Below are 21,795 nucleotides of genomic sequence, written 5' to 3'. Positions count from 1 at the left end.
TGGCTACTACAGATTGAAGGTTTTGGTCACAACTGGATTACACAAAACAAAGCTGTGTCCTCAAGATCATGGTGCTACCTAATTCTGTCTCTCCAGGTCTTTAACTTCCAGCCATTGGAATTGCCTCAAATCCATTTTGGCACAGAATACGTAATTATTTTCATATTGTGCTAGTCTACTCTCCTGCTTTCATCCCCACGAGCCAGGAGTGAACAAGAGTTGGCAACTTTATACTCAACTATTATATTGCAGAGTACACTTTAATCAGCACCCTAATAAATAGCACACCCAATTAATTGGGATATTTGCCAGCATACCAATTACTTTCCCTGCACTTCAGTGGCTGTAAATGATGGATAAATAGCATTCTTGCTGTTGTCTGCAAGCATATTTGTTGTAATTAACAGGTATGAGTTGGTCTTTTCTGGCATGTGTTTCCTCAGTAAGTTGCTCCCTTTTTAGTAGGCTCCCTGTTCCATGCAGTTACTAAAAATAAATAACAGATTTCCCTTTCAGTATTTGCTTAAATCAAGGCAGCTCTTTGGTATTTTAAAAAAAAAAGTAATCTATCCATTACATTGCTATATGGTTTTGACAATTAAAAGTAATACTTTAATTAGCATATTTCTTCTTTAATTAGTATGGTAAAGAAGTCTTTGCCATACCATGAAATAATTTACAATAAAAGAGGGATTTCTGCTGCAGCTCTCTAAGGCTACTTTTTTTGACCAGGGGTTGCATGGTGGTTGGCTTTAAAGTGGTATTTCCTTGAGGGAGATCCTCAGAAGTACAATCTATTTTAATAAACCGGTATATGCTATGATTTACTGTAGACACGTGACAATTTCTCTTATTTGGACATCCTTTGCTGAAAAATGTAAATAAAAATGAACACGGTAAACTTTTCTAATCCCTGCATTCCTCACAGATTGCTTTAGTGGCAACTGAAAAAAATATTGGAAGTAAATAAATATGAAAAGGGAAATGGTACTGGAGAAATCTCAACAAGGGATCTTAAAAACCAGGATGGCTATGGATCAGCAAAGGGTAGAAACATTTGTGTAATTGAAGGAGAACATAATTTGTGGGTTATCTGAAAAAAAAAAAAAATTGTCCGGGTTGGCATTCACTTTGACTTGTTGGCAGGAGGAAAAGAAACCGCCCTGTACCACTGCATAAGGTTCCTTATTAGTTGTGGCTTCTGCAGAGGCTCCGTCTCCTCTTTGGAGCATGGAGGACTTCTTTCATTACATAATCAGGATTTTTTTTTTTTAAATAGATTGAATTTTTTTTTCTCCTGTGTGTGCAAATTCTCTTTGCCCCAATGCTTCTATACTGAGGTTATTATGGTGAAGGAATGCAAGCGTCTAGAGTAACAATGGTTCATTTTCCTTTAATGACTTTGTCGACAGGATGGAGACATTTTTGTGGTGTGATGAATTCACTCGGTCTCCCGTTGTGTTTTCTCCACATGCTTTGGAAACTCTCTCTCTCTCTCTCTGAGAATTGTGGCCATCCACTCCAGCAAGAGCTTCATTACTTTATATTCATTGTATTTAAATGACACCCCAGTGGTACTGACCTCCTGGGATGATTGATGTAAATTATATGCTATGTAGGGGGAAAATAAAATCTTTTTCTGACTTTTTATGTTCTGCAGAGAAATAAAAAGTGAAAACAAATGACAGAGAAAATCAGGCCTATTCAAAGTGAAACTTTGTAAGCATTATGGTTTGAGCAGACTCCAGTTTGTGAAAGTGCTGAGACAGTTCATAATGACCTCATGATCTGAAAGGTGACCTGAGAAGGGGGAAACAATTTTGTATGTGCCCTTTTTCGGTTCTGTATAATACATAACAAAACCCTGATCATGTCTTTTTTTCCCTCTTTGCAAGTATTGTAAGAATTCAGACTTGAGCAGAGGACAGCCTCTGCACTTTTACCAGCTAAACAAAGCCACAGTACTAGAAGGGACACCTCAGTGCTCTTTCCTCCTGTCTTCTAGCAGATTTTCTCGCATTCACTTTTTGTAGCCAGTAGGTATCTGTGTTGTTCAATTATTCTGCCAGGAGTCATTACCTATAGAAGTGGCAACAGAGAGAATGTTCTCTCATCAGCCCAACTCAACACTGGGCAGGAGCTTCAATCCCTCATGAGCAGGTAACCTCGCACTGAAGGCGAAAGGCTTCTGCACAGCAACACAATTTGTCAGGAAATGTTTCTGTCAGTGCTTTTTCAGGCACCTCACCAAGTCACACTGCCGCTATCCAAGCTCCTGGAAGTTATGCAGCTCACACTGGACATGCTCAACCATATTATCCCAGAAATTCCTGTATTAAAATCACCATTTGGAACTGGCATTGTAATTTCTCTGTTTTTTCTATGTTCTTATATTATTCCGTCCTACCAATTCTGAGATATCTAAAGATATGCATAGAAATGTCAATAATATGCTGCCTTGCCTGCCTCCCTCAGTTTAATGTAAGGTTCTGACAAATCACAGAATTTGGCTAAAAACTCGAATTGCCTTGAGTTTTTCTGCAGTACTTTTCATAACCTGACAGAATGTTTTGATTCTCCTTTTCGCCAGGAAAATGCTTATTGATAATCCTGCTTTGGCTGGAGTTGCCCAGATATTTTAAAACGTATAACAGGAAGGAACTGTTCAGGCCATCCTCCTCACAGCAACGACTTAAAACTTTGCTGTGCAGGCAAGAATCAGCAGAGTGAGGCCTCTCATTCTCCAGGATAATATCTTGGTGTTTTGCCCTGTTGCTGTCAGTGCTCAGGCTGGTATCAGCTTTACTTCCATAATGGTAAGCAGCAGCAGCAGAAGGGAGAGGGGCTGGCAGCACTCGGCAGCGAACTGCAGAATCACCTCGTCTTTCTGAGGCTGATGTGGGAGGTGGGAACAGGGAGGAAGCAATGCAGAGGGGACTGACAGAATGTTTATATGAAGTAGCAAGAAGGATGGGGAGTGAGTGGTAGCCAAAAAAAAAAAAAAAAAAGTAAGGGCAGCAGAAGTCAGCTAAGGGAAAAACAATGTAAGATTTCTTTCTACTAAACTGGAATTCAGATGGTCCCTAGAGTGTTAAGATCACTGCAGTGGTTGCCAGAGCTTTCTTCTTCCTCCTTTTCTTATCCAGACCCCCAAAGAAGCAAAATGCTGAGATTTACAGAAAATTACAAAGTATCTAAGCTGTCAGTTTCTTAGAATGAGTCCTAGTAAAATGATATGAATACTGCTTGGTGTGCAGGCAGGAATTTGAATTAAAAAGGGACGAAGGAGGGCAAAGTAAAAGAGCGTAACTTTTGAAGTTATACACCCCACAAACTTTTGAGAAAAGTAAGATTTTTTTTTTTCAAAGCACTAATGGTTACTCCATTTACCTCTGTTGGTCCCATTTATTAGTTCCTCTTTATACCATGGCATGTATCAGCCTGTCTCCCAACAAACCTGTATGTGATGAGCAGAGTGACCACACTAAACTCACAGAAACCTATGATTAGGAGGTATCCAAGGAAGAAAAGGTTGAAAGGAAAAAAGGAAAGGTGGGTTAATGCTCCAGCTCACCTAGTCATGCCCATCCCCATCAACTTTGTTGAGCTGGCAGGATACAGGAAGAGGAAAGCCACCATTGCCAGGAATCAAGAGAAATACACGGGTATGTAACCACACCAATGCACTGAATCAGCACAGCAAAGAACAGAATATTTCGGCAGGAAGGAACCTACAACAATCATCCGGTCTGACTGCCTGACCATGTCAGGACTGACCCAAAGTTAAATCATGACCAAAGTTAAAGATAATGATACTGTCTCAATGCCTCTTATACACTGACAGAAGTAGACCATCAACCACCTATCCATAAGCCTGTTCCAGTGTCTGACCACACCCTCAGTAAAGGGATGCTTCCTAATGTCCAGCCTAAATCTCCCTGGCTCAGATCTGAACTATTAATTCACTATTAATCTGAACTATTAATTCACTATTAATTCAAACTATTATTTATCATAGCTGAAATAGTACAACTGGGCATTGCTGTAGCAGGATCCATTGGTGCTTCCCAGGGTAAAGATGAACACAGGTCGCTGTTGTTTGCACTGCTATTTTTGAACACCTGTACAAGGATGTGGCTGCAGAGATGAGAGTGCGCTGGCACCTGTGCTGAGACCAGACACCTGTGTACGCCCACATCTCCCTGCTGCAGAGAGATCCAGCTGTCTCTCCCAAAAATCCCCTGGCTTTTTGGACTCACACCAGCCCTGAAGCCCCTTCCTGCTGCCCTCCAGCAATGCCTGGAGCTGAAGGGGAAGGGAAAGGTGGTCATGGCCTACCAGGCAGCATATGCAACACCAGCCACTGGATGTGGCACTGAGGGAAATGGTCTGGCTTACAAGGTGGTGACTGGTTCCTAGGCCGGACTTGACAGTCTCAGAGGTCTTTTCCAACCTGATTGTGTTATTCACAGAACTACAGAGTTGTTAGGGTTAGAAGGGATTCTGAGACCATCCAGCCCAATCCCGCTGCCAAGGCAGGATCACCTGGAGCAGGTGACACACGAACACGTCCAATTGGGTTTGGAATGTCTCCAGAGAGGGACAATCCACAAAATCCCCGGGCAGCCAGTGCTCTGTCACCCTCAACGTAAGTTAAGTTCTTACTCATGTCTAGGTGGAATTTGTGTTTCATTTTATATCCACTTCTCCTCGTCCTGTCGCTGGACACCACTGTAAAGAGCCAGGCACCATCCTCCTGGCACCCGCCTTTGAGATATTCACACGCACTGACACTAACCCCGGGCGATCGGGCGAGCGGCGGGCCGAGAGGCACGGCGGCGACGGCGGGGGCGGGGGCGGGAGGAAGCGGCGGCAGCCCCGCCTCGCCCCGGCTCCTCCCCGCGCCCTGGGAGGCGCCGCCGCCCCCGCCTCCATCTGCGGGGCGGCCGCTGTGGCGGAACCGGCTCCTCCCCGGCGCGGGCGGCGCCATTTTACCCCCCCTCCCTCAGCGGCCGTGGCGGCGGTGGCGGGCGGGGGGAGCAGCAGCAGCGCGAGGCTGTCGCCGCTTTTCCGTCCCCCTCGTTTCTCGCCTCGGTCCAGGCAACGCGTGGAGGGGAAGGACCGAGGTTCAGTGCCTGCCCCTCGCTTTCCCCTCTCGGCTGTCCGCACACGGGGTGGGGGGACCGGGCACCACAAGCTGCTCCCACCTTCCTTTCATCCTCCCCTGCACATCTCAGCCTCCTCATCTATCCATCCATCCATCCCCAGGGGTGAGCCTTTGAGTGAGTCACCAGAGAGAGCACGCAATTAGAGAGTGTGTTGCTATTAATTAACTTAGCGAGGCTGCTCGTTGTTGGGGCCTTCAGGAGCATTAACGGGGCGGTTCCTGCCCGCGGTACCTGCGGGGCGGGGGCGCGGGGGGCCCGGGGGCGCGGCGTTTTCTGGTGGCCTTCAGTGTTACGTTGGACCCTGTCCCGTCCTGTTCGTTTTGTGGTCTTGCAACTAATCTAGGAGGTGTTCCTAGGACTTTTTATTTTTTTAAATATGATTATTTTTTAATATTTTAATTTTTTAAAATACTCTTTAAGATTATGTGACAGCGGCCAAGCTGTGGCCTGCAATACAGTGTGTACTGCTGCGTGTTGTTAATTTCTTCGTGTCACTCTGATGTTGTGAAATGTGACTAGTTTGTAAATTTCATCTGGAGGAAATGGATTTTATTTATTTTGCTGGAACAGGTGTGGTGATTCACTAACTGGAATCCTGTGATAATCCTTATTTGGAATCCTGTGCGTTTGGCTGCTCATTCTTGATGAGAAATTTTGGATGAATACATTGATGCCATAACTTAATGGTATTCCTGATATGCCAGAATGTTCTCATAAGATCTATAGTGTTCCTTATAGAAAGTATTAGTCCTTACAGAAATTACTGGTAAATGTTAAAAGCCTAGGACTGACAGTCCAGAAGAATATTTCTCTGTGTTAACTATAAGGGATTTTTCCACTTTAGAATAGTTTTATACTTCCTGTTTACTGATCAACTTATTCTAAGCTCCTAGAAATTACACAGATGGATGATTTGCAGTCGATGACTGCAAAGCACGTATGCATGCAAAATATATATTACTGTGTTTATGAAATGGTAGCAGGAACCTGATGTTGCAGACAGTGCAAGTTTGCTGTATGGCATTAGTGTTAGTGATTTATTATGAGACACTTGATTTCCTACAGGTGAATCTGTTTCAAGGTTTGCAGCCGTGTTGGTGTTTCGCTAAAATTTTCTTTTGAAGTCTTTTATGTAACTCCCACATCAATCTCTTTCTTGATACAGGCCTCGCTTTTCCTTTGGCTTAAGACAGTAGTGCTTACTTGGCAGGATGCAGTGCAGCCACCCTCTCCCTTTTTGCATATCTTTCTTCACTGTTGGCTAGATCCAAGTGGAAGGCAGTGTTAGTCCTTTTGTTAATTTTGGTGGACTTTACACAGGATCCTATTTGCATGTTACTAATATACAAATCGTATTTGTATTTAGTTTGGTTCCTTTTTATCCTGTGTATTGTTGCTCTGTAGGTGCAAATATTGATGGCCAGAAGTAGCATTTCCAGCTGTAACAGGATAAAAATAAGTTTTTTTGAAAGCCCTATCTCTGCTTGTGGAAGTTCAAAAAAGTTAATTTTAAGTTAGATAAAGAGGTTCTTAGTTACGGATGATTCTGAAGAAAAGCTTGAGGTCTAACCAGAATATACTGAAACTGCAGGAGGAAAAGCTCAAAGTTGTGCCTCTGGGAAGTAAGCAAGAAATCCTTTAGTAGCATTTAACTTGTGATTTTTAAATCTATGGATTTGAAGACATTTCTTAAGGTTTCACAGGATTCTGTGGCCTTTAGAGCCTCTGACTGCCATAACCAGCTGAATTACTCTCCTGGGCTCTGTTCTGGGTTGCACAGAATGGAGCTGTTTGAAAGTTGATTAATCGATTAGCAGCTTGTCAGCATAAGCAAGCTGTAATTTAGCAAGCTACAAGAGTTTTAAGAATTGCCTACATTCAACAGCACAGAGCTGCCGTTGGTGCTGTTCTGCTGCGATGCCCTCGAGCAGTGAGAGCAGCTAGACAGTGTCTTTCTAGGTCATCACTGCAAGAGTATTCTAAGGCAGGAGGCCAAACCCAGGCAGCCTAATTATACCATAGAAAATAACTGAGTTAATGTTCTTGTTGCAATTGTGAAATACCCAAATGTGTAGATACACAAGCATGGAAACAAAAGGAAGTTAGTTAGGCCTGTGTTCTCATGGAACCATGCAGTGGTAACTCAGTTACGAGCTTATCTGGAGCTGATCAAAAAAAAGCTGCCTGTCAAAGGTACTGAAAGTGGTATTGATTTGATCTGCTATCTGTGTTTCAGGTACTTGGCATTTGTACGTGGAGTCATTATTAATTTAAAGTAATCTAGTAGTGTTCTTTTGCAAGCTATCACAGGTGAAATTTCTATTTATAAATAATCTTTGGCTTTTCTCTACCCCTGTATTTTGCATATGTTTGAAGTATCGTGTTTGATTACAATCAGACTTTCACAGAGTCAGCTGCAAAGTTTCTAGTTTGCACAGCTCCTTAAGCCATCACAGAAGTAGCAGTAATGGATAAAAGGGGCCAAGAGCTTGTTTGGAAGATGTGATTTCCAGTAGACTTTTGCTGAAATGTAGGCTTTTTAACTTGAAATGTCACTCAAGCATTTGGTTTTAAAAAGCACTTAACAATGAAGAGCTCTGTTGATAATTCTTCTGACTAAGCCCAGTACTGAGGTATACCTGGGAGAAATGTGTATTTTTGAGTAAAAAAGACTGCATTTTAGCAGGAACTTACTGGATATCATATGTGACTATAACATCTCTGAAAGGGGTTGGGTGGCCTGAATGTTACTGACACATTGTTAGACCAGCTTCTAAAGATCTAATTTTCATGCTTTGACCTTATATTAATAAGTCGTGGCTGTTTTTCCTGTAGTTTTACTTGAATTAGATGTTGAATAGATGAACAACAATGGAAGTAGACGTTTTCTCCTCCAGAGAATTTATACTTACAGTGGCAAGCACTGATTTCTGCAACAGGAACAGCCCCACAACAAGAATTTGATTTTTTTTTTAATAATCTTAGCTATAGATTTCACTGCTCATTCTTGATGAGGAATTTTAGATGCATATGTTGATGCCATAACTTGATCATATTCCTGATATGCTAGAATATTCAATTAAGGTCAGGGTGGAACTATATTATGAAAATATTTTAATTGTGTATCACATAGTGAATCAAACACAGCTCAGGGTGATATCAGAGGAGAAGGGTTGATGTAATCAGTGTGATAGGTTGGGAAGATGCCATTTTAAAAGGAGGTGAAGGTTTAGACAGAAAAGTTATACCAAGGAAAATACAGTTTAAAGCTAATGATAGCTTGGTTATGCTTCACAGAAAATCCACCTCTGTTAGTAAACCCTTAAATTTTTAATTTACTTTAAATGGGACTAAAGACAGATGGGGACCCATACTCACTAAAGGTGTTGCTTGCTGGCCAATGAGCAGTGAAACATATTGACAGGACTAACCTGACCTCTGCATATTAATACAAGAATGCTTTACTCGTTAGAAAAAGCAAAATACTGAGCAAGTCATAATTGGGCCTTGTTCATTCTTGCATGCTGAAATCAAGTGTGTAAGTCCTTGATGAGTTGGAAGCTTTTTATTATCACCAGACCTGTGAGCACACCTTGTTTGCTTCACTGGAAATCATCAGGGGTTCCCATGGGGAGGCCATGACCACTGAATTGCATCTCTAGACTATTGTTAAATCATTCATATAGAAGGTTTGTAATACCAGTGTATTAAGAAAAAAACAACTGCTAGTTGAAATAAATGCAGGGCTATAGAAGTCAGATTCTGGAAGCTGTGAGAACTTGGCTGTTAGTTTCAGGTTGTTTGGTCTTTACACTGTTTTCCTAAAGCATTTTTAGGAAGGAAGGAAAAAGTCATTTGTGCTTAATTTGCAGTGCTATTAACCGCCAGTGGGACACAAAGCTCTGCAAAAAAGTGTGCATATCCAGTTCAGAGGGAGGTGGGTGTATATATGAGATTCATATTGCCTGCTTCCTTGTTAAAAACAAATGTATCACTTCTGGAGAAGGACTGAGCTCTGATGAGACTGGAGTTGGAAACTCTAAGAAGTGTTTGTAAACTCCTCCAGATGGGAAGGCAGAGCTCTCATATGAAATTCTTCTCTGTATTTCCCAGTCTCAAATAAAACAGTCACATCTGTGTATTAATATTCTTTCAGCAGTCCAGACCATTCCGTGGTCTGGTTCAGAAGAAGCTGTAAGTAACTGTCATGTCTAACATGGGGATGGACAAATAGTAGCTTCAAATATGAGGACATGCAGAGTCACTTTGAATAAAACACAGCAGTTGTTGCACGTAGTGGAGTCAGAAGGTTTTATTTTAATCTGAGGTTGCTTTAGTGACTTTTCTTTCCTTGCTAAGTCAGTGAGAAAGTTGTGCTTGTTTACTGCTTTCATGTAAGGTCTTCAGTAATAGTAATGCACAAGGACACCAGGAAGGATTATTTCATCTTCAGGGATGGTGAACAGGATAGTTCTAAAGATAAAATCATCAGCATATGTGTTATTCTTTGGATGAAAATCTACACCTACATGTATTAGAAGATTTGTTTTACCTGTTGCTATCAGCCATGCATGTTTCTTCTCTAACTTCTACATGGGAATGAATGACTTAATTGCCTTTTAAATGGACGGGGGAAATTATGTTCAGTTGTATTCCTTGTATTCGTGTGGGCTTTCCAAGCACGTTCTGTTCCAAGAGAGTGTCATGGTTAAAGATGAGATGCTTATTTGTCTGGGTGGTGAAAGCTGGGCTGTGCATTGACAGCTATAAGATGAATTTTTCTTTCTGGTATTCGGTTTAAAATAAAACTACCCTAAGAATCTGGTCTATCAAGTAATAAATGGAAGCAGCAGCAGCAGATGTAATGTGTTATCCTTAGAATGAATAGTGCATGCATTCTGCTTTGTGGTACTTTGTTAATTAATTAAAAATGAATGAAAGCTGAGATTGCAGCCCGAGCTTTGAACAATATTCTTGTGTGCAGACCTGGTGCAGATGTGTCCCTGCCTGCCCGCAGATTGCTTCTAATCCTGTATTTGGTCTGACTGTTCCCTGAAAGTTTGTGTCTTTACTTTATCTGCTTGGCTTTTTAAGATGCTGTGCTTAGAGGATATGAAAGTTATTCATGCTGTTTCCTGTAAGCAAAAACATTTCTTAATTGTTGCCCAAAAAGCTGGTAGTTTTGACCTGAACAGGTTACAGGATGATAAAGTAATTTCATTGTATACTATCAGTCATTACTTTATTGTAAATCCTAGATCACACATTCACTGTGCTTATCTGAGACCCTTTAGAGTGTTTCTAGTTCCAGCCTGCTTGAACAGCTCAGGAGTACTTAAGGACTTCACACTTAGTCTTTTAATTTTCAGTTAATTTGTGCTACTGGGAGAGTGGGTGACAAGCAAAACAGTGTATATGCTCTTGCATTTGGTTATGGGGTATTGGGTTTTTTTTAACTTTCCCTTGTTTTTTGAAAGAGTTTTGAGCATACACTCAGTCAGTCTTGCATGTGTTGAGCAGGGTTATGGTGTGTTTTTGTTTTTCAAAAGAACTGCAGTGACAAAAATCTGTATTTCCTGTTGTTAATTAAGTTCTTACATCTCCAGTCCTAGAAGACTCTTATCCTCTACTCTCTTGTCAGCTGGTGAGGCCATGAAATTCTCAGTGGTAACAGACTAGTTAATCTAATTACTCTGAAGCAGAGGGTGTGGAAACAAAAGCATTAATTTTGATTTTGTGTTAATTCATAGTTATATTGGTTTTTCTTCCCTTCCTGTTTTGTTTGAGTTTATATAAATGAAAATTTGTCAGTCTTGTAATTTTTGCATGGTTTTGGGTTATATGCAAAGTGTGTTTATGAAAAGTGATAGCCATGTTAGATGTGTGCTTGATGAATTAAATAATTGTAATTGTAACTTCAACTCTGTGTTATTCAGTGGAAAAAATTTTGCAGGGATGCTGCTATTTTTTGTAATCTTGCACCTTTCTTTAGCCTATAAAGAGACATCAGAGAGAATCTCTGCAAATCTACATTTGTTTTAAACTGACCCAGTGCAAACTTAGGTATTTTTTTTCCTTGTGGTGAAGTGAAAACTGTATTGCTATTAACTTCTGCTCTTCCTGAGTGAGTTTAGATCAGCTGTCAGACCTTCTGTTAGAGGACTGTTCTGTAGTGACTGTTTGGGTGCATCTTTCTCCTCGATCTTCGTGTGACATTTCAGCAAGGGGGATTGGTGAAGGTGTCTGAGTAGTGTCTCAAAAGCCTTGACTGAGTCTCTGTTGTTCAGTCTGGAGAAGGGGAGACCTGACAGCACCTTCCAGTACCTAAAGGGGTTCCAAGAGAGCTGGAGAGGGTGTGCGCTGATGGGACAAGGGGGAATGGCTTGAAGCTGAAACAGGGAGGTTAAGATTAGAAAAAGAGAAGTTCTTTGTTGTGAAGGTGGTGAGGCACTGGAGCAGAGGAGTGATTTCAGCCCTGTCTCTGGAAGTGTTCAAGGCCAGCTTGGGTGGGGACCTCAGCAATCTGGTGTGAAGGAAGGTGTCCCTGTACATGGCAGGTGGTTTTTATATATGCATTTACGTGTTAATATAGTATAGGATATTGCCTTAATGTATAACCCTTACATCATGTTCTAGGAGCCCTGGAATTCCAATTTTTATGTCTTTCAGCTGGATCTTGAATAAATATATGGGTTATGCAGATCACTTATAGAAAAGTTAGTGTAAGTTAGTATTGCTTGGTAATTTCAGAGTGGATATGAATATGAAGGAGGGTTGTGAAACAGAAATCTACCCAGGTATCTTACTGTGGTGAGAGGGATGGGCCTAAACCTGATGAGAAATGACTTAAAATTTCTTTCCCTCATCTGATAACTTTTGTTCTGCTGAATCATGTGGAACAAGAAGTGTTTTCTGTTATGACTCTTCAATGTAAAAGACATAGAGATTACAGTGGTTCCTTTAAACATTTATATTAGTGTTTATATATACCTTTGAATGTGTGTATTTTACTATACATTTGGTTGCAATGTTTTATGTAGGAGAAAAGTATTTATAAAAGCTGAGCCTACTTGGATAGGAGTTCAAAATTACCAGTCCAAATAGTATTAATCAGAAGTTATCTTCTTGCTAGAGTTCATGATTAAAATGCAGCACATTGAAATAATCTGTGACTTAATCTGAACATCTGAATTCATTTTATAGAATATGGCAAACAGCTGCATTTCAGTTTGGAGCTAAAACAAATACAGTATATCGACCCATTGAAGATCACTGTGGGTTTTTCAGTTCCATGATAGCTGTACTTACTGAAGAAAATTTATTTGAGAGTGCTTCTGCTTTTGAATTATCTTTTATTTTATTTTATTTTAATGTCCGGAAGAAAGGAAATAGAACATACGGAGGATGGGACTTTGATGTGTAAAGAAGTTAATTATCTAAACCATCAAACAAAGTGTGGGCTGTGGAAGTAATTATTGTAAAGGGTCTGATGAAGCCTGACAAGCTGTTGGTTTTTTATGTCAAGAAAAGGCTGTACACCTGCTTGATTTGAAAGTTAAATTGTTTGGTTGCAATAAGAGGACCCAAGTTTGTAGTGAAGCAGTAGCTGATAAGCTTTCAGCTCTCAAACCACTGAGATGTAAAGCCCTTCAAATTTTTTTAATTGAACTGTTCTTGTCCACTTGGAGGGCAGGAATCTAAGAAAGGATTTGCTCTAGAATAGGACATGCATGAATCACAGGTCTTATGCTGTGAGGAGGCAGCTGTGGAATTGGGCCCCATGGTTTTTGGGAATTTTGGGGGTATGTTTCATAAATTAGCAGAACAGAACCTCATGGATGTTCAAAGAAAATAGTTATATGCTTCAAGTGATGTAATTAGATTTAAAAAGCTCTAAATTAAAAAAAAAAACCTCCTTAAATCTTTGAACGTTATTTACTTTTTAATTAATTCACTGTTAATTCTCTATTTAGGAATATTGGTACTGTGGTGTTGGCTATAAAAATATAGCTACTAAAATTAATCCTAATTAGTCCCAATGAAATGATGGACAATCAAATACATATCAATTTCTAAATCTTTAGGCTGTTTCTGCGATGATGGGTACAAAGGCAGCTTCCTCTTAACTCCCTTCCATGGATATGTAGAGCTTTCCTATAAATACTGGCACCTTTCTTTGTTAAAGAGGGTTTTTACTTGTTTTTTACTTTTTAAATTCACTATTTTGACTGTTTAGGTTAGATGACTGGTAACTGCTGATTATGGCAGGATCCTGACAACACTTTAGCCTCGTGTGTAACTACTCATGTGATTAAAATCAGACTTGAGTGGGAGTGAACTTGTGATTCAAGTTACACATGTGCGTAAGTGCTTGCAGGATGGGGACCTAAATTAGAATCTGCCTGAAGATGAACTGAAGTCTGATAATCTACATGAAAGCATTAATAAAAAAAATTAAACTTATGACACCAAGTTGGGTGGGGTAGGGAGGCTGTACAAAGGGAGCTGGAAGGGCTGGATTAATTGACCAAGGCCAGTTTTATGAGGTTCAACAAGTTCAAGTGCTGGATGCTGTACTTAAGTCACAAAAACCTGGTGCAGTGCTGCAGACTGGGGCAGATCTGGGGGTGCTGAGGACAGCAGCTGAACCTGAGCCAGCTGTGCCCAAGTGGCCAAGAAGGCCAAAGGCACCTGGCTTGCACCAGCAAAACTGGCCAGCAGGGCCCGGGCAGTGACTGTCCCCTGTGCTGGGCACTGCTGAGGTCACCTCGAGGGCTGTGCCCAGTTCTGGGCCCCTCAGTTCAGGAAGGACATTGAGGGGCTGGAGCGTGTCCAGGGAAGGGAACGGAGCTGGGGAAGGGGCTGGAGCACAGGTGTGATGAGGAGCAGCTGAGGGAGCTGGGAAAGGGGCTCAGCCTGGAGAAAAGGAGGCTCAGGGGGGATATTCTGGCTCTGCACAGCTCCCTGACAGGAGGGGGCAGCCAGGTGGGGTTCTGCTTTTTGCTTGTGTACAAAGCTGTAGGAGAAGAGGAAACAGCCTCAAATTGTGCCAAGGGAGGTTCAGATATTGGGAAAAGCTTCTTCACAGAAAGGGTGGTCAAACATTGGAACGGGCTGCCCTGCGAAGTGGTGGAGTGGATTTCTATTCTAGAAAACAGTCTTACCCTTTGAATTTTGAAATGGAGAGAGATAGAATCTCCTACAGCAGAGCAAGCTACAGCAGTATAAAGCTTTTATGGTCGCTACTACTAATAGTGCAAGAAATGAGCAGTACAACTCAGCTGTTATTAGTGTGTAGCAAACTAGAAGACTAAGAAATATAGTGAGAATATATCTTGTTTATCAGGGGAATTACACGGTATGCAGTTTTATATTAATTTTTTTAAAGGGAAAAATGAAACTCCCTTGTCCATATAATGGAGTTTTCCATAATAAAATTTTGCTTAGTCAGTCCTTTAGTAAATTAAATTATTTTTTAAAAATTAAATAGCTCAAAGCCATTTGACTTGCATAATATTGAAGAGGAAAATGTAGGTTTATTAATTACTTCATAGAATATAAGGAAAATTGTCCTGGATTTGCTTTGGAGTTCTTGAATGAGATATTTATATAGAAAAGCTGTAAAATACTTTGTGTAAAGATAGTACCTTCAGAGGTATGAGTATTGTGATAATGGTCGGGTCTCGATCTTTCTAATGCATTTCTGTTTTAAGAATTTGTGTGTGTGAAGGAGGTGTTTTATAATGGAAGTTTCTGATCTCTGTGCTCATAAAGTTTTAGCTGGCTTTTTGTGAGAATCTCTTTGGCCTTGCTGGAGATGGTGTAGGTATCATTTACTGGTGGTTAGGATATATGGGAATATAAGAGGATGATCGGGCAGCAGGGATTCTGGTGTCTGTCAATACCATCTATTCCAGAGTAGTGGTGTTTTTATCTTAATACTTTTAATCATTGGTACTTTTTAGGCTACTTCTAAATTGTTATTTTAGAAATAGTACATGTTTCCAATACTTTGGTTAGAGTAAACATCAACTCAAGCTTTCTGTTGCCTCACATAAGCTTCTTTTTTTGCGTGCAGACCCTTTACCTTCCATGTTACTCCAGATATCTTTTCTTCCTTTTTAATATCTAGTGTGAAGCATATATGTGCTCTCTTGGAAATGAAATACAAGTATTGTAAGTGCTGTTGTTTCTTTGTTTACCCAGATGAGCAGCACTGTGGCCAGCCCGATGTCGGCAGCTGCCTCTTCAAGCGGTGGAAGAAAATCAACAAGCTTTACACTGGAATTGCAGAGTATGATGTGAGTAGTCAGTCAAACTATCTGGCAGTGTCTGCATTGTGTATTTGTCTTTTAGCTGATTTCTTAGAATGTGTGAGTAAGGGTGATGGAGGGAAGAAAAGCAGGTGTTAGTGATGGAGCTGTTAGGGTTTTACTTCTGATTTGTAAAACATTCAGAGAATACTTGGGTAAACAAAACCCACATCCTCTATTGAAAGGAGAGTAAATGCTGCTGAGTAAAGAAATGTGTTTTTAATATTTGCTTTAGAAGTCTTTAGAGTCCTGTATTTCTCAGCCCTTCATCAAAGAAAGCTAAGCTTTCTGTTGTCATAGATATGTTTTTAAATAAATACTTTTTATTAACATCCTTCAGTGCTAATACAGAGAGATAAACTGCTGAGATCATAATATTGCCGATGAAATTATGATATGGAATGCTTGTTAATAACTGGGGTTTGCCAGACAGGAAGTATATTTGTTAAAAAAATAAGTTACTTATTCTTTTAAATGAACAGTGGATTCTCAGAAACGCAGGTTCAAGCTGTGATACTATATGATTTTGTGATTTGGTGGTGAGAGCAAAAGCTGTGCTGCTTCTAGTCATGTGTTGTATGTTTGCCTTCACTGTTGTTTAACAATTTCTCACCTGATTTGCTACATGGGCAGTAGATGCATAAGGAGTTACTTGTCTCCATTTAAATTCTACAAAGAGTTCCCCTTGCAAAAGTGAAAGATGCAATTTGTTTTCAGTTAAGTGTCTTTATGAGATCACTAGATTGTTGTCAGATGGATAATGAGATACCTTCCACTGAGAGTATTTTTCAGTGTAATGTAAATAAGAGTGTTTCCTTGTGCATTGAATCTTCTAATATAGATGAGTACATTGTGACAGACTTAGTGTTTTACTGTATTGAGTTTTCTTTGGATAGAATAATACTAATGCTCTCTCTTTTTCAAGAGAATTCTGTTTGCTATTTGTTCACATTTATTAAGGTAATCTATTCTGAAAAATACAACTGTTGTTACTGGTTGAGAAAAATAACTGTAACTGTATTTTAAAAAACAAAACTTCAGAGTTAAATCCTGTGTATTGGTTTGGATCAGTATCTGGGGAGCCTGCATTTTATTGGATTGTGGACTTCCTGATAAAGTGTTTTGAAGCTCCCCTTCCCCGCCAGTGTACACACGATTCTGTCAGAATGTAGAAGTTATTGTTGGCCATATAAATGGAAGTTATAGATATTTTCCTTTTGCTTCAGGACTGGTGCAGTTATCCTTTGAAAGCTGTGCAAACAGATCATCTGTGCTCCAGAGTAACATATTTCACAGCTTCATTAAACTAGTAGGAACTGAGGAAATTCTTTGACTGCAGTGAGCACATTGAAACTTAAATTTTTATTGTTTGCTGTGGAAAAAAAAGGAGACTTTTGAAAATGATAGAGTGCCAGGGATGAACCATGCAGAAAAAAAAAAGACAACTGTTTCCTTTGGCCAGGGCCATAAAATGAAGTTATAGCTGTAAAAGAACTTTCTGTGCTCTGACAGAAGCTGACATTTTTTATAAACGATGTGATTTAGGAAGTTACGGGTTCTCCTGTTTAGGCAATTTATAAGAAATTCTTGCTGACATCTTAAGATCCTGGGAAATAGCTAAGACTGGAGCAATGCAGTGCAAAAAAGGTAACATCTTCTTAAAGAAAAGAAAATAGAGGCTAACTCTGCCTAATTTCTTATTGTCAAGAGAAGGGTCACCTATTTGCTATAGTTTTCATGGAGTAATATGAAGAGTAACTTCAACTGGCTGGGCCTTTCTCAACAAAACATGTGCATCAAGAAGATGAACTTTTGAGAAATAAGTCATATAGAGACATTAAGTGCTAATCCAGAATGTCATGTAGTAGTTTGTTGCTTTTAAAAATGAGCTGTTGGATTTTAGGGATTTAAAAGGCAGAAAGAAGAGAAAGTCTTTTTTTGGAGTTAAATATCAAATCCTGTTGTAATCCAGTGGCAAGATCTGGAAATCTCTGGATAAGAACACTCATGGTCTGAAGATGGTATCTTTGATTAGTGTGTAATTTGCAGCACAGAAGTGTTGAGCCAGTGTTTGTTTCCATGAAATGCTTAAATGTACATGTAATGTTAAGCTTCTGAGTAATCACATTTAAGCTGAGGAGGTTATTCATATGCTGCATCTGTTACATACACTACACCTATTTTTGAACTATGTCATTGTAATGGAATGAACTGAATCCTGTTGTAGAATTGGGTTTTTATGATAAGCTCAGAAGGGTTTTTCTGATTTATTTGAGAAGGCAAGAAATACTTAGGAGTCTTGAAATCATAAAATACTGCAAAAAAAGCTGTCTCAAAATGTGTACAACTTTTCCACTGTATACGTCGATGCTTTACTAATGAAATGATTCTGTTTTTCCTTTAAGAATATTTAAGATATGTCCTAGGATTTGAAGAAATTTTTGTGTTTCTTGAGAAAAGAATCTGGTTGTATGATGCCTAAATAGTACTGTGTAATTGGTGACACTGCATGTGCTGATTACCTTAAGAAGAATGCTTCTTATTCAGATTGTCACAGATCATCCAAATACAAGTTAATTTGCAGTGCACTACCTTTTTAATAGTTATATTTGGCTTTTAATTGTTTAGACCTTGGCATTAAATTACATTTATCTTATACTAATTTAAAAGAGAAAAGTGCTATGTAGGGCTTGCTTCAACTTCTACATCCTTTATTTGTATTTGGAGTTTTTATTATGGTACCACGGAGTGTACAGCAGTAAGTGCTAATAATTTAAAAAAAGAATTTTCAGTATGTCTAGTGCATTTTGCTGAGGTTTGTTTTACTTAACTTTGGCTGATCTACAGCCTGTTTCCAAACTAACTGCTTGTGTTGGGTGGGTTATACTTAAATTACAGTTCTGCCCAGTAGATTCACAACCATGCTGATTTCACTGTAGCCATTAAAATTCATAATTTGGTAGAGCTCATCTATTTTCTAATATAAGCACTACTTGCAGAGTGAATGTCTGGAAACCATGACAGTCTAAAGAGTTATGTTGAGCAATTTGCAGCTACACAGGGAGGTTTTTATCTCCCCTCAGTAAAATGCCTTGGCTTCTCAAAGCTATCTTAGCTATTCACAAAAATTTTAATTTACTGAGATCGGAATTTTCTTAATTAGCTGTTGTGGTATGCTTCATACCAAAAATCAAAATTTGATGATACAGAGTTATAAGGATAAAATTTAATGGTGAAAGTATTGAGGAAAACAATGTTTTAATTTGGTTTAAGTCTTTCTGGTTATTGTCTGTATTTGCATATTGTATTAAAACAATAATATGCATTGCTATGATATCAAATTACTGCTCCTAATTGATTGTGTCGTTCCAGACAGTGGAAATGTGTTGAGGTATTTCAAATGCAGTTTCTACTAATCTTCCTCCAGCTTGTAGCTTACACTCACCTGTATTACACTTCTGTGTTGTACAAATTACACGCTGTAACACTGAGTTACAAATAAATTCTTCATATTCCCTTTTTCTTTATGAATATATTATAAATAATATATTTTTCATTTTTTTAACATTCAGCAAATTATGGAAGAGACTTGATAAGAACTGGGGCCAGTTCTTAGAGATTTACTTTTTTAAGACTCTGAACCTGTCTCCCTGGCTCTTGAGGTATTTACGTGATTCTGTTATTAAAGCATTTGAATGGTTTTGTTAATATTGTCAATAATATTTCTCATTTTAGACTGGGTAGTAAATAGTGGTTCTAGACCTCTGGTCACTCAAGTAGTATCTAGAATAAACATATTTTTATTTCAGACTTGCAAATACTGCATGGTATTGTTTTTTTCCTATGTAAGGCATGAGTTATAACATATACTATCTATTACCTGTTGCAACCTTCCAAACTTGTCAATCAAATAAATTGTCTTTAGGGGTTTTACTTATTTAGGGTTTCTCATCCATTCTGAGATGACAACATCTTAGGGAATATCATTCTAAATTTTTGAATGTGCAGTGAAATAACAGGAAGCATGGCCTCTGAACTGATCTGTTCTCCCACCAATGTATTAGGATAACCTCTGCTGACTTGTGTTGGATTACAGTTTGTTCATCACTGAATCCCTGGAAGATCTTGTTGATTTCTTCTAGTATCTGATGCTAAATTTATTTTCGTATGCAGAAATGAAAATTCTGTTTGATAACAGTAGTTCTTACGTGTGGTAAAACTTGTTTTCTTACCAGTTAGAAAGTTCAGGGAACTTGTTGCTCAGTGCTGAAGAAATGCTCACTGCACGTAGCAGTAAAGAAATGATGTGATTCAGGAGCTGTGCTTTGCTAGAGTGGTTTGAGTTTGTGTGTTAATCCAGTTGTGAATACCATAATCACCCCAAATACTTCCAGTTACTCACATTGCATGCTAACTACAAAAAAAAAGATAGGCATGCTAACTACATGCTGCTATTGCATGCTAACTACAAAAAAAGATAGGCAATACACATTTCGAGCTGTTTACAGGACCACTGAACATTTTACCCAGTGTTTCACTATGTGACTTAGTAAGATGGCTTTTAAAATACATTCTCTGATTTCTAGATACTGTACAAAATCTTCGCCATTCTTGCTAGCTGTTACGGTCAACTGGTTACAGGGTTTCTGATAAACATCTAATTTTGTTATCTAATCTTCAAGACACAAATGGCTTTCTTACATCTCTTTGTGACAATGGGTTTTGTTGCTTCAAGTCCAGTTTACATTTGTTAAACTATGTCCTTGATTATTTTGTGGTTTTATTCTTTTTTTTTTTTATATATATTACATCTAAATGTGTCAGCTTGACTCGCCCTGAGGCAGATACAAATGTGAGAACTGCCATTTCCCTCATGCTAGGTTCCTCATGAGGTTTCACCTCATGCCAGGTTCAGTTCTTCCCCAGGAAAACGTTTTTAGAGTGTTGGCTTTCATATGTCTTAGGTTTCATGGAATGCTGAGCTCATGCAGACCTTGAATCTACTTGAAACAAGTAAATTATTATAGAGACTAGGAAGTTATGCTGAATAGACAGTCTAGATGATTGTTTTTAATAAAATAGTCCAGAATTTATCAAGCACGAAACGAGTGTGTGCTTGAGCTGAATGTTAGTAATTCTTTATTATATCACACTGTATGATAAGATACGGTAGTATTCGCACTGCCCTGCTGTGACTGATACCTTATGGCTTCTTTTGGTTGTTTGTTTATCCATCTTTGCTTTGAAGTTGATCAGTAAAATCATCTGACTTTGGATAGTTCATTTGGCATGATGATGGAAGAAAACATCAGTAATGACCTGGCTGAGGGAGCGCTTTGGTTAACCAAACTGTAATTTGGGACTGTAAAGCATTTCTCTGTTCTGTCCCATACTTGTTTACCATATTTGAACCCAGAATTGTGCTGAGATTGCACTGTTTAAAAATAAATAACCAGTTTAGCCTACTGAGCTGAAACCCTTCCCTGCAAACACGCAGGGAGCGCTTTCCCCCTTGGGTAGAGATGATGGAAGGGCAGTGGCAGCAGATGTGGTATGTGGTTATCAGATCATGTGTGGCTGTTCCTATCTACCTCATTAAATACATGAGGCAAGAGCGGTATGAGATAGAAAACTAGGGCCAGAACTAGGTTTTCCTTTTATAGGTAGGATGAGATACAGGAAGGAAATTCATTAGAGAGAAATTACTACAGCTTTTTCTGACGCGGATGTGGTATTTTTGAGCTTTTAAAGGCAGAGTCTCTTCTTTGCACAGCGCTTAGCTCAACAGGATTTTGCTGAGGAGGCCTGATAGGGTTTGCAGAACTGGTAATAAAAGATGTAAGAGCTGAAATGGAGTGAGTTTCAAAAAAGCTATTTGAAAATTCATTTTTCAGGCTTCCACATTTCTGTAGTGCATTTACAGTGTAGTTTTTTTAGAACTCTCTTTTGTGATAGCGCATTTTCATTTTACCTTTTAGTAGCAGAGATCACTTGAAATACAACCTGAACTTGACCTTATTAGTATCAAACAGTCTGAAAAACACTCATTTTATCTCTTGCTTATTTCTCTTTGTTTTTGCTGAGTATCCTGTCCCTATTTATGAAAGAACAAGAGGTGATGGAGGATCTTAATGAACATATTGAGTAGTACACAGAGAGCAAAGAATTTGTTGAGTGTCTGTACAGAATTATAAAGGAACATTTCTGAGGCTAACTTAAAAATTACATTTGTACTCAGTCTGAAAAAGAAACACGAGAGGGATGTTTTTATGAGGGAAGACTGGAGATATTAATCTGGGTAACAGCTTTTTCTA

General features: G+C 39.2%; 2 protein-coding genes across 12 annotated transcripts in view; one reads left to right on the top strand and one right to left on the bottom strand.

Moving 5' to 3' along the window:
* RUNX2 (RUNX family transcription factor 2) overlaps positions 1 to 21,795 on the bottom strand; it is a 215,901-nt gene that overhangs the window by 171,058 nt on the left and 23,048 nt on the right. The gene's annotated exons all lie outside the window — the stretch shown is intronic.
* The window catches only part of SUPT3H (SPT3 homolog, SAGA and STAGA complex component), a 256,077-nt gene continuing 239,332 nt past the window's right edge, over positions 5,051 to 21,795 (top strand). For 3 of the 5 annotated variants that reach the window (XM_038132856.1, XM_038132854.1, XM_038132851.1), the window contains exons 1-2: positions 5,051 to 5,270; positions 15,375 to 15,469. In XM_038132856.1, coding sequence (XP_037988784.1) covers positions 15,375 to 15,469 — 95 coding nt within the window. In that variant the 5' untranslated portion in view covers positions 5,051 to 5,270. Of the gene's footprint in view, positions 5,283 to 15,374; positions 15,470 to 21,795 lie in introns of all 5 variants that reach the window. The other 2 variants (XM_038132853.1, XM_038132852.1) reach the window with 2 other exon arrangements.

The sequence above is a fragment of the Motacilla alba genome, chromosome 3 (assembly GCF_015832195.1).
Source record: "Motacilla alba alba isolate MOTALB_02 chromosome 3, Motacilla_alba_V1.0_pri, whole genome shotgun sequence".
NCBI classification, from domain to species: domain Eukaryota; kingdom Metazoa; phylum Chordata; class Aves; order Passeriformes; family Motacillidae; genus Motacilla; species Motacilla alba.
The sequence above is the reverse complement of the archived record's forward strand: the minus strand, read 5'-3'. Positions and strand labels throughout refer to the sequence as shown.